The sequence below is a fragment of the Dendrobates tinctorius genome, unplaced genomic scaffold (genome assembly GCF_039654945.1).
Source record: "Dendrobates tinctorius isolate UK_male_01 unplaced genomic scaffold, ASM3965494v1 ptg000070l, whole genome shotgun sequence".
NCBI classification, from domain to species: domain Eukaryota; kingdom Metazoa; phylum Chordata; class Amphibia; order Anura; family Dendrobatidae; genus Dendrobates; species Dendrobates tinctorius.
The window spans coordinates 92,125,802-92,142,999 of record NW_027361738.1 but is presented as its reverse complement, the minus strand read 5'-3'; the positions used below and the strand labels follow the sequence as shown (position 1 = coordinate 92,142,999).

At 44.0% G+C, this 17,198-nt stretch overlaps 1 protein-coding gene across 1 annotated transcript in view; it reads right to left on the bottom strand.

Moving 5' to 3' along the window:
* The window catches only part of SCIN (scinderin), a 110,778-nt gene that overhangs the window by 50,071 nt on the left and 43,509 nt on the right, over positions 1-17,198 (bottom strand). Inside the window, exon 4 of the mRNA XM_073582125.1 lies at positions 12,543-12,692. Within this exon, the coding sequence (XP_073438226.1) occupies positions 12,543-12,692 (150 nt within the window). The remainder of the gene's footprint in view (positions 1-12,542; positions 12,693-17,198) is intronic.

Genomic DNA, 17,198 nt, shown 5'->3' with positions numbered 1-17,198 from the left:
TACATACAGATTTATACAGCTACCACTAGGGGGAGCTCACTACATACAGATTTATACAGCTACCACTAGGGGGAGCTCACTACATACAGATTTATACAGTCACCACTAGAGAGAGCTCACTACATACAGATTTATACAGGCACCACTAGAGGGAGCTCACTACATACAGATTTATACAGCCACCACCAGAGGGAGCTCACTACATACAGATTTGTACAGTCACCACCAGAGGGAGCTCACTACATACAGATTTATACAGTCACCACTAGAGAGAGCTCACTACATACAGATTTATTCAGGCACCACTAGAGGGAGCTCACTACATACAGATTTATACAGCCACCACCAGAGGGAGCTCACTACATACAGATTTGTACAGTCACCACTAGGAGGAGCTCACTGCATACAGATTTATACAGGCACCACTAGAGGGAGCTCACTGTAAACAGATTTATACAGCCATCACTAGGGGGAGCTCACTGTATACAGATTTATACAGCCATCACTAGAGGGAGCTCACTATATACACATTTATACAGCCACCACTAGGAGGAGCTCACTACATATAGATTTATACAGTCACCACTAGGGGGAACTCACTACATATAGATTTATACAGCCACCACTAGGGGGAGCTCAGTACAAAGAGATTTATACAGTTACCACTAGAGGGAGCTCACTACATACAGATTTATACAGCCATCACTAGCGGGAGCTCACTACATACAGATTTATACAGGCACCACTAGGGGGAGCACACTACATATAGATTTATACAGTCACCACTAGAGGGGGAACTCACTACATATAGATTTATACAGCCACCATTAGGGGGAGCTCACTACATACAGATTTATACAGCCACCACTAGGAGGAGCTCACTACATATAGATTTATACAGTCACCACTAGAGGGAGATCACTACATACAGATTTATACAGCCACCAGTAGAAGGAATTCAGTAGATACAGATTTATACAGCCACCACTAGGGGAGAGCTCACTACATACAGAATTATACAGCCACCACTAGGGGAAGCTCCCTACATATAGATTTATACAGTCATCACTAGGGGGAACTCACTACATATAGATTTATACAGCCACCACTAGGGGGAGCTCACTACATACAGATTTATACAGCCACCACTAGAGGGAGATCACTACATACAGTTTTATACAGCCACCACTAGGAGGAGCTCACTACATATAGATTTATACAGCCACCACTAGAGGGAGCTCACTACATACAGATTTATACAGCCACCACCAAGGGGAGCTCACTGCATATAGATTTATACAGCCACCACTAGGTGGAGCTCACTACATACAGATTTATACAGCCACCACTAAGGGGAGCTCACTACATACAGATTTATACAGCCACCACTAGGGGGAGCTCACTACATACAGATTTTTACAGCCACCACTAGGGAGATCACTACATACAGATTTATACAGCCACCACTAGGAGGAGCTCACTACATACAGATTTATACAGCCACCACTAGCGGGAGCTCACTACATACAGATTTATACAGTCACCACTAGGAGGAACTCACTACATATAGATTTATACAGCCACCACTAGAGGGAGCTCACTACATACAGTTTTATACAGCCACCACTAGGAGGAGCTCACTACATATAGATTTATAAAGCCACCACTAGAGGGAGCTCACTACATACAGATTTATACAGCCACCACTAGGGGGAGCTCACTGCATATATATTTATACAGCCACCACTAGAGGGAGCTCACTACATACACATTTATACAGTCACCACTAGGGAAGCGTCACCAACCAGATACTTTAGGCGCGGGTCCTGTGTAGGGACAGATTTGTTGTCTTATCCTTGTTCTGCAGTTTACTCAGCCTAATGGTGCCTAATATTGATTGTGGGAGTTTTCCAGCACAGGACACATATTAGCAGTCAGCTAGAAACAAGAAGTCAAACAATGCGACAAAGGCCACCCCGACGTCCGCCTTAAAGGTAAACACTCCGAAGTTCCCATGTTCATGATAAAAGTATCTCCTGGAATCGATACAATACAATTCTAAAGAAATATTCTGTATTCGTTGAGACTTTAGATGCTACTCCCCTAGGACTACCAGGAAGCCCTAGACCACAAACGTTGCTGATATTAACGTTTCCATCACCCTAGACCACCAGGGCTATTACTATTGACTCCTCCCTACCCAACATAATATATTAAGGATGCAGCCAATTTTTACATTTTCTTTATTTCCCAGAGCCATAACTTTTATTATTTTACCATCAGCACAGCCGTATGAAGGTTTGTTTTTTGCGGGACCCAAATCAGCGATTATAGGCCCCAAAAGGAACTGGATGTAAACAGTTAACGGGGCCGAACAACACAGCGCCGTTCATTATGCAGTGGTCATTCCTGTGTACTGCAGCCCAGCTCCTACTCACTTCAACAAGAGCCGATCAGAGGGGGTGACAGGTGTCGGACTCCCGCCGATCTGATATTAATGATGATTGTAATCATTGTAGTCTTAGCACTGCTCCATTTACTACAGTGGGGTATAAGTGGCGAATGGACGGTGCACTGACGCACGTCCATGCCTGGGGTCACACAGGGATCCATATTCGCAGGTAATAGACACATTCCTCCATTTATGTCCTCGATAATCCCCCTGGATATTGTTCTTCTGCAATGTGAGAGCAGCACAGACGAGCCTTTCCCACAAGCAGGCGTAGTCAGGGGTGGCTCCGAAACGCGGCAGGAGCTCAAACCCAAACCCAAATAAGATCAGTTGCTGGGAGTTGTAGTTTCACAGCGGCTGGAGCCGCTGGCCATTTAGGAATTGCACTACGAGCAATAAAGCCTGTCTGTACAGGAGTGATTGGCTTGACAAAGAGGGACAAGGCGAGCAAATCCAGCTGCTCAGCACCCAAGCCCACAGCCTCTCAGTGGCATCGCCCCGGGTGTAGGGTAGAGAATTGCTCATAAGGCCAATTCCATAATATGTAACATTGGCTCCAAAATGTGAAGCCTGTCCACCATTCATTACGATGCATCCTGAAGGCTCAAAATCATCTGTGTCCTTTAGGGGTTAACTCCACATCTATGCAGAGCATTTACTGCAGCTGCAGGGCCGGGCGTGAACATTTACTAACACGTATTTACACAAATATGTGTCATAAGGCAAAAGACTTCATGTACCGCCACCGCCAAACCAAAGCCATTAACATTGGAGAAAGCTGCACAGTACAACTTCTCATTATAGAGATCTTCCAGTATAATGTACCGCACAGTACCACTTCTCTGTGCAGAGTACTTACACTCTATATAGTATGACCGCACAGTACCACTTCTGTACAGAGTACTCACACTCTATATTGTATGACCGCACAGTACCACTTCTCTGTGCAGAGTACTTACACTCTATATAGTATGACCGCACAGTACCACTTCTCTGTAGAGTTCTTACCTTCTATATAGTATGACCGCACAGCACCACTTCTGTACAGAGTACTTACCTTCTATATAGTATGACTGCACAGTACCACTTCTCTGTACAGAATACTTACACTCTATATAGTATGACTGCACAGTACCACTTCTCTGTACAGAATACTTACACTCTATATAGTATGACTGCACAGTACCACTTCTCTGTAGAGTACTTACCTTCTATAGTATGACCGCACAGTACCACTTCTGTGTAGAGTACTTACCTTCTATAGTATGACCGCACAGTACCACTTCTCTGTATAGAGTACTTACCTTCTATATAGTATGACAGCACAGTACCACTTCTCTGTGCAGAGTACTTAAATTCTGTATAGTATGACCGCACAGTACTACTTCTCTGTAGAGTACTTACCTTCTATAGTATGACCGCACAGTACCACTTCTCTGTAGAGTACATACCTTCTATATAGTATGACCGCACAGTACCACTTCTCTGTAGAGTACTTACCTTCTATAGTATGACCGCACAGTACCACTTCTCTGTAGAGTACATACCTTCTATATAGTATGACTGCACAGTACCACTTCTCTGTAGAGTACATACCTTCTACATAGTAAGACCGCACAGTACAACTTCTCTGTAGAGTACTTACCTTCTATATAGTATGACCGCACAGTACCACTTCTCTGTGCAGAGTACATACCTTCTATATAGTATGACTGCACAGTAATAATCTTTATTTTTATATAGCGCTAACATATTCCGCAGCGCTTTACAGTTTGCACACATTATCATCGCTGTCCCCGATGGGGCTCACAATCTACATAAGTACCACTTCTCTGTAGAGTACATACCTTCTATATAGTATGACCGCACAGTACCACTTCTCTGTAGAGTTATTAACTTCTATATAGTATGACCGAACAGTACCACTTCTCTGTGCAGAGTACATACCTTCTATATAGTATGACCGCACAGTACCACTTCTCTGTAGAGTTCTTACCTTCTATATAGCGTGACCGCAGAGTACCACTTCCCTGTGCAGAGTTCTTACCTTCTATATAGTATGACCGCACAGTACCACTTCTCTGTAGAGTACGTACCTTCTATATAGTATGACCGCACAGTACCACTTCTCTGTAGAGTTCTTACCTTCCATATAGTATGACCGCACAGTACCACTTCTCTGTAGAGTTCTTACCTTCCATATAGTATGACCGCACAGTACCACTTCTCTGTAGAGTTCTTACCTTCTATATAGTATGACCGCACAGTACCACTTCTCTGTGCAGAGTACATACCTTCTATATAGTATGACCGCACAGTACCACTTCCCTGTAGAGTTCTTACCTTCTATATAGCGTGACCGCACAGTACCACTTCCCTGTGCAGAGTTCTTACCTTCTATATAGTATGACCGCACAGTACCACTTCTCTGTAGAGTACGTACCTTCTATATAGTATGATCACACAGTACCACTTCTCTGTAGAGTTCTTACCTTCCATATAGTATGACCGCACAGTACCACTTCTCTGTAGAGTACGTACCTTCTATATAGTATGACCGCACAGTACCACTTCTCTGTAGAGTTCTTACCTTCTATATAGTATGACCGCACAGTACCACTTCTCTGTGCAGAGTACATACCTTCTATATAATATGACCGCACAGTACCACTTCCCTGCAGAGTTCTTACCTTCTATATAGCGTGCCCGCACAGTACCACTTCCCTGTGCAGAGTTCTTACCTTCTATATAGTAAGACCGCACAGTACCACTTCTCTGTAGAGTTCTTACCTTCTATATAGTGTGACCGCACAGTACCACTTCCCTGTGCAGAGTTCTTACCTTCTATATAGTATGACAGCACAGTACCACTTCTCTGTGCAGAGTACATACCTTCTATATAGCGTGACCCCACAGTACCACTTCCCTGTGCAGAGTTCTTACCTTCTATATAGTATGACCGCACAGTACCACTTCTCTGTAGAGTACGTACCTTCTATATAGTATGACCACACAGTACCACTTCTCTGTAGAGTTCTTACCTTCCATATAGTATGACCGCACAGTACCACTTCTCTGTAGAGTACGTACCTTCTATATAGTATGACCGCACAGTACCACTTCTCTGTAGAGTTCTTACCTTCTATATAGTATGACCGCACAGTACCACTTCTCTGTGCAGAGTACATACCTTCTATATAGTATGACCGCACAGTACCACTTCCCTGTAGAGTTCTTACCTTCTATATAGCGTGACCGCACAGTACCACTTCCCTGTGCAGAGTTCTTACCTTCTATATAGTAAGACCGCACAGTACCACTTCTCTGTAGAGTTCTTACCTTCTATATAGTGTGACCGCACAGTACCACTTCCCTGTGCAGAGTTTTTACCTTCTATATAGTGTGACCGCACAGTACCACTTCCCTGTAGAGTTCTTACCTTCTATATAGCGTGACCGCACAGTACCACTTCCCTGTGCAGAGTTCTTACCTTCTATATAGTAAGACCGCACAGTACCACTTCTCTGTAGAGTTCTTACCTTCTATATAGTGTGACCGCACAGTACCACTTCCCTGTGCAGAGTTCTTACCTTCTATATAGTATGACCGCACAGTACCACTTCTCTGTGCAGAGTACATACCTTCTATATAGTATGACCGCACAGTACCACTTCCCTGTAGAGTTCTTACCTTCTATATAGCGTGACCGCACAGTACCACTTCACTGTGCAGAGTTCTTACCTTCTATATAGTAAGACCGCACAGTACCACTTCTCTGTAGAGTTCTTACCTTCTATATAGTGTGACCGCACAGTACCACTTCCCTGTGCAGAGTTCTTACCTTCTATATAGTGTGACCGCACAGTACCACTTCCCTGTAGAGTTCTTACCTTCTATATAGCGTGACCGCACAGTACCACTTCCCTGTGCAGAGTTCTTACCTTCTATATAGTAAGACCGCACAGTACCACTTCTCTGTAGAGTTCTTACCTTCTATATAGTGTGACCGCACAGTACCACTTCCCTGTGCAGAGTTCTTACCTTCTATATAGTATGACCGCACATTACCACTCCTTATCTATGTGTTGTGTGGTTGCCAGCATGCTTACATTGTGCATACACAGTACCACCCCTTATCTATACATTATGTGTAATACTTGCAATTAATGATTACATTGCACAGTACCACTGCACTTGGTGCTCAATCTACTGTTATATTATAGGGGTTGCCCCTTATCTGTTAGGCTGGGGTAACTGATTACTGGGGGGTCTGACTTCTGGAATCTCCATCCATCACTGAGAAAGGGGCTCTGGGACCTGAGCTCCGCCATGAATGGAGAGACTCATGCTCGGCCTCGGCTTCATTTATTGTGAATGGGACTGTCGGTAATAGCCCAGTGCAGGACTCCACTATTTCACGCAGTCCCATGGAAAATGAACGGAGCAGAGTCCGAGAGAACCCCATTAGCTAGGAAGCCACAGATCAGAGACCACCATATGGAGACAGAAACGGCAGCAACCTCTCTTAGACAGTCTATAGGGTATGATATACAGAATTTTCTAGACAGGACAACACCGTGCACCCAAAGTAATAAAGACACGTAAAAATAATTATGGATCCATCAACAGGAGCTTGTTAGTGGTTTCCAGGAGCCGGTATTAAAAAACATGTCTGCACCCCAATAGATTGTTCCCACGAGAGGAGGAATAAACGGTCCGGTGACTTGTAGACGTTGTGAGACGTGAGGATGTGGTCGCTGCACAGACGCCGGGAAATCTTCCTCTAACGTGGTGTAATATACCAGAAAATACGAGAAGTGTCCGACACACGCTCTACAGATTATGTGATGACTGGGCGAGAAATGAAGGGCGTCCTGCAAGAGCAATCCCCAACACCAGCGAGGAATACACAGCAATGTCACCACTGGAAGATCTCAGCGTCCTAGACATCAAAACACATGAAGATTGTCTCTACAGTAAGAGCGGTCACACTATAGAGCTGTGTACTGTGAGAGCGGTCACTCTATAGAGCTCTGTACTGTAAGAGCGATTACACTATAGAGCTCTGTACTGTGAGAGCGGTCACACTATAGAGCTCTGTACTGTAAGAGCGGCCACACTATAGAGCTCTGTACTGTGAGAGCGGTCACACTATAGAGCTCTGTACTGTAAGAGCGGTCACACTATAGAGCTCTGTACTGTAAGAGCGATTACACTATAGAGCTCTGTACTGTGAGAGCGGTCACACTATAGAGCTCTGTACTGTAAGAGCGGCCACACTATAGAGCTCTGTACTGTGAGAGCGGTCACACTATAGAGCTCTGTACTGTAAGAGCGGTCACACTATAGAGCTCTGTACTGTAAGAGCGGTCACACTATAGAGCTCTGTACTGTAAGAGCGGTCACACTATACAGCTCTGTGCTGTAAGAGCGGTCACACTATAGAGCTCTGTACTGTAAGAGCGGTCACACTATACAGCTCTGTGCTGTAAGAGCGGTCACACTATAGAGCTCTGTACTGTAAGAGCGGTCACACTATAGAGCTCTGTACTGTGAGAGCGGTCACACTATAGAGCTCTGTACTGTAAGAGCGGTCACACTATAGAGCTCTGTACTGTAAGAGCGGTCACACTATAGAGCTCTGTACTGTAAGAGCGGTCACACTATAGAGCTCTGTACTGTAAGAGCGGTCACACTATAGAGCTCTGTACTGTAAGAGCGGTCATACTATAGAGCTCTGTACTGTAAGAGCGGTCACACTATAGAGCTCTGTACTGTAAGAGCGATTACACTATAGAGCTCTGTACTGTAAGAGCGGTCACACTATAGAGCTCTGTACTGGAAGAGCGGTCACACTATAGAGCTCTGTGCTGTAAGAGGGGCCACACTATAGAGCTCTGTACTGTAAGAGCGGTCACACTATAGAGCTCTGTACTGTAAGAGCGGTCACACTATAGAGCTCTGTACTGTAAGAGCGGCCACACTATAGAGCTCTGTACTGTAAGAGCGGCCACACTATAGAGCTCTGTACTGTAAGAGCGGTCACACTATAGAGCTCTGTACTGTAAGAGCGGCCACACTATAGAGCTCTGTACTGTAAGAGCGGCCACACTATAGAGCTCTGTACTGTAAGAGCGGTCACACTATGGAGCTCTGTACTGTAAGAGCGGTCACACTATAGAGCTCTGTACGGTAAGAGCGGTCACACTATAGAGCTCTGTACTGTAAGAGCGGCCACACTATAGAGCTCTGTACTGTAAGAGCGGTCACACTATAGAGCTCTGTACTGTGAGAGCGGTCACACTATAGAGCTCTGTACTGTAAGAGCGGCCACACTATAGAGCTCTGTACTGTAAGAGCGGTCACACTATGGAGCTCTGTACTGTAAGAGCGGTCACATTATAGAGCTGTGTACTGTGAGAGCGGTCACTCTATAGAGCTCTGTACTGTAAGAGCGATTACACTATAGAGCTCTGTACTGTAAGAGCGGTCACACTATAGAGCTCTGTACTGTAAGAGTGGCCACACTATAGAGCTCTGTACTGTAAGAGCGGTCACACTATAGAGCTCTGTACTGTAAGAGCGGTCACACTATAGAGCTCTGTACTGTAAGAGCGGTCACACTATAGAGCTCTGTACTGTAAGAGCGGTCACACTATAGAGCTCTGTACTGTAAGAGCGGTCACACTATAGAGCTCTGTACTGTAAGAGCGGTCACACTATAGAGCTCTGTACTGTAAGAGCGGTCACACTATAGAGCTCTGTACTGTAAGAGCGGTCACACTATAGAGCTCTGTACTGTAAGAGCGGTCACATTATAGAGCTGTGTACTGTGAGAGCGGTCACTCTATAGAGCTCTGTACTGTAAGAGCGATTACACTATAGAGCTCTGTACTGTAAGAGCGGTCACACTATAGAGCTCTGTACTGTAAGAGTGGCCACACTATAGAGCTCTGTACTGTAAGAGCGGTCACACTATAGAGCTCTGTACTGTAAGAGCGGTCACACTATAGAGCTCTGTACTGTAAGAGCGGTCACACTATAGAGCTCTGTACTGTAAGAGCGGTCACACTATAGAGCTCTGTACTGTAAGAGCGGTCACACTATAGAGCTCTGTACTGTAAGAGCGGTCACACTATAGAGCTCTGTACTGTAAGAGCGGTCACACTATAGAGCTCTGTACTGTAAGAGCGGTCACACTATAGAGCTCTGTACTGTAAGAGCGGTCACACTATAGAGCTCTGTACTGTAAGAGCGGTCACACTATAGAGCTGTGTAGTGTAAGAGCGGTCACACTATAGAGCTGTGTACTGTAAGAGCGGTCACACTATAGAGCTCTGTACTGTAAGAGCGGTCACACTATGGAGCTCTGTACTGTAAGAGCGGTCACACTATAGAGCTCTGTACTGTAAGAGCGGTCACACTATAGAGCTCTGTACTGTAAGAGCGGTCACACTATAGAGCTCTGTACTGTAAGAGCGGTCACACTATAGAGCTCTGTACTGTAAGAGCGGTCACACTATAGAGCTCTGTACTGTAAGAGCGGTCACACTATAGAGCTCTGTACTGTAAGAGCGGTCACACTATAGAGCTGTGTACTGTAAGAGCGGTCACACTATAGAGCTCTGTACTGTAAGAGCGGTCACACTATAGAGCTGTGTACTGTAAGAACGGTCACACTATAGAGCTCTGTACTGTAAGAGCGGTCACACTATAGAGCTCTGTACTGTAAGAGCGGTCACACTATAGAGCTGTGTACTGTAAGAGCGGTCACACTATAGAGCTCTGCACTGGAAGAGCGGTCACACTATAGAGCTCTGTACTGTAAGAGCGGTCACACTATAGAGCTCTGTACTGTAAGAGCGGTCACACTATGGAGCTCTGCACTGTAAGAGCGGTCACACTATGGAGCTCTGCACTGTAAGAGCGGTCACACTATAGAGCTCTGTACTGTAAGACCGGTCACACTATAGAGCTCTGTACTGTAAGAGCGGTCACATTATAGAGCTCTGTACTGTAAGAGCGGTCACACTATAGAGCTCTGTACTGTAAGAGCGGTCACACTATGGAGCTCTGCACTGTAAGAGCGGTCACACTATAGAGCTCTGTACTGTAAGAGCGGTCACACTATAGAGCTCTGTACTGTAAGAGCGGTCACACTGTAGAGCTCTGCACTGTAAGAGCGGTCACACTATGGAGCTCTGCACTGTAAGAGCGGTCACACTATAGAGCTCTGTTCTGTAAGAGCGGTCACACTATAGAGCTCTGTACTGTAAGAGCGGTCACATTATAGAGCTCTGTACTGTAAGAGCGGACACACTATAGAGCTCTGTACTGTAAGAGCGGTCACACTATAGAGCTCTGTACTGTAAGAGCGGTCACACTATAGAGCTCTGTACTGTAAGAGCGGTCACACTATAGAGCTGTGTACTGTAAGAGCGGTCACACTATAGAGCTCTCTACTGTAAGAGCGGTCACACTATAGAGCTCTGTACTGTAAGAGCGGTCACATTATAGAGCTCTGTACTGTAAGAGCGGTCACACTATAGAGCTCTGTACTGTAAGAGCGGTCACACTATAGAGCTCTGTACTGTAAGAGCGGTCACACTATAGAGCTGTGCACTGTAAGAGCGGTCACACTATAGAGCTCTGTAATGTAAGAGCGGTCACACTATAGAGCTCTGTGCTGTAAGAGCGGTCACACTATAGAGCTCTGTGCTGTAAGAGCGGTCACACCATAGAGCTCTGTACTGTAAGAGCGGTCACACTATACAGCTCTGTACTGTAAGAGCGGTCACACTATAGAGCTCTGTGCTGTAAGAGTGGTCACACTATAGAGCTCTGTACTGTAAGAGCGGACACACTATAGAGCTCTGTACTGTAAGAGCGGTCACACTATAGAGCTCTGTACTGTAAGAGCGGTCACACTATAGAGCTCTGTACTGTAAGAGCGGTCACACTATAGAGCTCTGTACTGTAAGAGCGGTCACACTATAGAGCTCTGTGCTGTAAGAGCGGTCACACTATAGAGCTCTGTACTGTAAGAGCGGTCACACTATAGAGCTCTGTACTGTAAGAGCGGTCACACTATAGAGCTCTGTACTGTAAGAGCGGTCACACTATAGAGCTCTGTGCTGTAAGAGCGGTCACACTATAGAGCTCTGTACTGTAAGAGCGGTCACACTATAGAGCTCTGTACTGTAAGAGCGGACACACTATAGAGCTCTGTACTGTAAGAGCGGTCACACTATAGAGCTCTGTACTGTAAGAGCGGTCACACTATAGAGCTCTGTACTGTAAGAGCGGTCACACTATAGAGCTCTGTGCTGTAAGAGCGGTCACACTATAGAGCTCTGTACTGTAAGAGCGGTCACACTATAGAGCTCTGTACTGTAAGAGCGGTCCAATTATTTTTTGTGATGTAATATTGCAATCAGTTGAATGATGCTTCTTGCTGGATGTATTAAACATAAAAGTGATGCAACAATAACACTATATCTGTTACAGACAAACCTCAGCACATGAGTCAATGTCTGCGGCACGATAATCATGTGACCACTGACCGTCCTCACACGTCTCTGGTGATATGGGACGAGATATGGTGTTTTTTTTTCCAGTATAATAAACAATAAATTACCCAGAATGCACTGAAGCTATCACAAAACTCTGGAGAAACTCTTACATAAATATACGTGTGCCACAATTAGATCAATTAAAGGGGATGTCACAATTCCGGTGAAAACGGGTTCCTTCCATCTTTTATTGTTTCTTATAGATTGCAGTCAGGGATCTGTCATTTCTTGGCCATAATGACCTTCAAAACATACATCAATTTAATAAGACTTGTAATACCCCTTTTCGGCACCATCGTTAGCAAATACTTCCCATAGGTATCAATGAAACAGTGCCCCCATCTCTATGAATGTGAAACATTATATTCATATGTAGGAACCAATGTAGGAAGGTTTATATGTGAAATATTTTGGGACATTTTGTGCAAATATCTCACGACAGAGAGAAGTTACACAATTTTTTTAAATTTTATATAATTTTTTACTATTATCTATAAAAAATAAACTCTATACAATACCTTAGTGAGTTCCGGGGGTTCGCTGCCCTCTTCCACCACTACAAGGCCCGCTCGCCCCTTCCTCTCGTTGTCGCGTATTCCGTTGGCTACTTGCGCGGCCTTGTAGCGCTCGTACTTGTTGCACGTCGATCCGCACCACTGGTAAATCACCTGCAACAGAAGAACGCTGTGTGAATAGGCAAAGATTGCTCCGGTTCACCACATTCACAATATTTCTGGAAATGAAGCAGAGCTGAGTTTGTTACTCAGCACAGAGTTTTGTAGGTAATTATTGTATTTTGCGCTAAAAAAAAATTAAACAGTTTTACAATTGGGTTTAATTAAAGATTTTGCACCATTTGCCTTCTATAGCTTCTGTGCTACATTGTCTATTGCTGGAGTTAACTGAGAATCTATCAGTGAGCTCATTGTGCCGGTATGTGAAGAGCGTTTGTAGTTCTTATATCTTGTCTTTTTCTGAGCTCCTTTCCCCTGATTTCTGACCACATCAAAGTGTAATGTGCAGGGAAACAAAGAGCCTGTAAAGCCAAACAGTGCAAAATCTTTAATGAAGCCCAATTGCAAAAATGATTCTTTAAGTCCGAGATACACGTATGCAATATAAAAAACAAGTCTCCAAAGGAACAAAAAAATCCCTTTAAGAACTCTTCATGCCTGATTATATAAAGAGGAGTCATCCACCAAGCCGCACACAAATTAGATGTTAACCCCTTAATAAATGCCCCTTAGGGTTAGGGTGTCTGACGTTTCTTACATGAGTGCTCCTTCTCCTCTAATGGTCCAGAAGGCGGACTCACGTGAGCCCCCCCTTTGCCATTAATAATGCAGAGAGGACCACCCAACTTCAACAGGATGAGGAAAGCCTCTCTTATCCTATGACCCCTCCTGTACTCTGCACCTGTTGACATTTACGACCAAGCTACAAACAACTTTTATTGCGATTCTGTGTCTATAAAGCCATATAGCTCCGCATAGGAGCTGCGTACACAAAACGACAAAGGTTTCTGAGATCAAGCTTTGTTTCGCAGTGCCGCCTTTTTATTACTTTAGATACAACGTAGCGATAAAAGTGTTCCGAAGTAGACGTACGCTCCACCTCTGCTACCCGCATTCCTTTTATATGTTGCATTTTCTTGAAACACTGACTGCTTTTTTATAGCTCATATCTACACATGGAAATATACGACATGATGAATGGCCGAGCCGCGGTTATTAATTGATATATTTATAGAGGCCTCTAATAAAGGTCATCGTCTTTATGACTGCGCCGAGTCAGATGCTACTTCTCTAATCCTACTCCAGAAACGTAATCGAGTTGTTGTTATTATTATTATTATTATTATTATTATTTATTGTTATAGCGCCATTTATTCCATGGCGCTTTACATGTGAGAGGGGTATACATAAAAACAAGTACAATAATCTTAAACAATACAAGTCATAACTGGTACAGGAGGAGAGAGGACCCTGCCCGCGAGGGCTCACAATCTTCAAGGGATGGGTGATAATACAGTAGGTGAGGGTAGAGCTGGTCGTGCAGCGGTTTGGTCGATCGGTGGTTACTGCAGGTTATAGGCTTGTCGGAAGAGGTGGGTCTTCAGGCTCTTTTTGAAGGTTTCGATGGTAGGTGAGAGTCTGATATGTTGTGGTAGAGAGTTCCAGAGTAGGGGTGATGCGCGAGAGAAATCTTGTATGCGATTGTGGGAAGAGGAGATAAGAGGGGAGTAGAGAAGGAGATCTTGTGAGGATCGGAGGTTGCGTGCAGGAAAGTACCGGGAGACGAGGTCACAGATGTATGGAGGAGACAAGTTGTGGATGGCTTTGTATGTCATGGTTAGGGTTTTGTAATGGAGTCTCTGGGCAATTGGGAGCCAGTGAAGGGATTGACAGAGGGGAGAAGCTGGGGAATAGCGGGGGGACAGGTGGATTAGTCGGGCAGCAGAGTTTAGAATAGATTGGAGGGGTGCGAGAGTGTTTGAGGGGAGGCCGCAGAGCATGAGGTTGCAGTAGTCAAGGCGAGAGATGATGAGGGCATGGACTAGGGTTTTTGCAGATTCTTGGGTGAGGAATGAACGGATGCGTGAAATATTTTTGAGTTGAAGTCGGCAGGAAGTGGAAAGGGTTTGGATATGTGGTTTGAAGGAGAGATCAGCATCAAGGATTACTCCGAGGCAGCGAGCTTGTGGGACTGGGGAGAGTGGGCAGTCATTTACTGTAATTCATAGGTTCGTAGGGGGGGTCACGTGAGATGGGGGAAAGATGATGAATTCTGTTTTGTCCATGTTGAGTTTCAGATATCTAGTGGAGAAGAAGGATGAAATAGTGGACAGACATTGAGGGATTCTGGTTACTAGGGAGGTGATATCTGGTCCAGAGATGTAGATCTGTGTGTCATCAGCATAAAGATGATACTGAAAGCCATGAGATTCTATGAGCTGTCCCAGGCCAAAGGTGTAAATAGAGAACAGCAGGGGCCCTAGGACTGAACCTTGTGGGACTCCGACAGATAGGGGGCGAGGTGAGGAGGTGGTGTGTGAGTGGGAGACGCTGAATGTCCGGTCTGTTAGGTATGATGAGATCCAGGAGAGGGCCAAGTCTGTGATGCCGAGGGATGAGAGGGTCTGTAATAATAGGGAATGGTCCACTGTGTCAAAGGCAGCCGACAGGTCCAGGAGGAGGAGGACAGAGTAGTGTCGCTTGCTCTTGGCAGTTAAGAGGTCATTGGTGACCTTAGTAAGGGCAGTTTCAGTGGAGTGGTGTGACCGGAAGCCAGATTGTAAGCGGTCGAAGAGGGAGCAAGAAGAGAGATGGGAGGACAGTTCAAGGTAGACGTGTTGTTCCAGTAGCTTGGAGGCGTATGGGAGAAGTGATATAGGGCGATAGCTAGATACAGAGGATGGGTCAAGAGAGGGCTTTTTGAGGATAGGTGTGATGGAGGCATGTTTAAAGCTTGAGGGGAAAACACCAGTTGTTAGTGATAGGTTGAAGAGATGGGTTAGGGTTGGGATGAAGACTGTGGTGAGGTTTGGGATGAAGTGGGATGGGATCGGGTTGTTTTCAAAAGGTTAAACTAACTTCCGTAAATACTTAACATATTAGAAAAAAAAAGCAGGAAACTTTTTTTTTTTTTGTTACAGGGACAGCGCCACTCTTGTCTGTGTGGCTGAGTCTGGTATTGCAGCTAAGTATTACACATTTGGAAGTGTTAGATATGTATCAGATGAACAATAATTAAGAGGGAGAATGTGCCACATGTATCACTGGCGTTCCTTTAGGGTTTGTGTCCACATTCTATTGTGTAAGAATCCCTGTTCCAAGCTCGGCCCCACAACATGCATTAGGCAGAGAAAAGACACTCATTTTTCCCTTGCTGTTCTTTTAAGAACTATCATGAATCGTCCTTCCTCTAAAAGGAGCTTTTAATTGTGGCTGAAATGTTGGAAGTCACTAAAGTGTTTACTATAATCAGGAGAACATGTCAGCGAGCAATAATGTGTGTTTACTGCAAGAGTCATAATCACTGCTGACGGATATGTCACCTGAGAAATGAGCCGTGTACAGAACATATAATCACTATTTATCATCACATCGGATAGTCCTAAAGGACGTAATATCTACATAAACTGCATGAAAGCGCATAGCCCCATGTACATATTATTAAACAGAATGGTTCCCTGATCAAATATACAAAAATATACAGATTTATACAGAGGTTTACTATAATAGTAGTTATATTCTTGTACATAGGGGGCAGTATTATAGTAGTTATATTCTTGTACATAGGAGCAGTATTATAGTAGCTATATTCTTGTACATAGGGGCAGTATTATAGTAGTTATATTATTGTACATAGGGGGCAGTATTATAGTAGTTATATTCTTGTACATGGGGGCAGTATTATAGTAGTTATATTCTTGTACATAGGAGCAGTATTATAGTAGTTATATTCTTGTACATAGGAGCAGTATTATAGTAGTTATATTCTTGTACATAGGGGCAGTATTATAGTAGTTATATTCTTGTACATAGGAGCAGTATTATAGTAGTTATATTCTTGTACATGGGGGCAGTATTATAGTAGTTATATTCTTGTACATAGGGGCAGTATTATAGTAGTTATATTTTTGTACATAGAAGGCAGTATTATAGTAGTTATATTCTTGTACATAGGGGCAGTATTATAGTAGTTATATTCTTGTACATGGGGGCAGTATTATAGTAGTTATATTCTTGTACATAGGGGCAGTATTATAGTAGTTACATTCTTGTACATAGAAGGCAGTATTATAGTAGTTATATTCTTGTACATAGGGGCAGTATTATAGTAGTTATATTCTTGTACATGGGGGCAGTATTATAGTAGTTATATTCTTGTACATAGGGGGCAGTATTATAGTAGTTATATTCTTGTACATAGGGGCAGTATTATAGTAGTTATATTCTTGTACATAGGAGCAGTATTATAGTAGTTATATTCTTGTACATAGGGGGAGTATTATAGTAGTTATATTCTTGTACATAGGGAGCAGTATTATAGTAGTTATATTCTTGTACATAGAAGGCAGTATTATAGTAGTTATATTCTTGTACATAGGGGCAGTATTATAGTAGTTATATTCTTGTACATGGGGGCAGTATTATAGTAGTTATATTCTT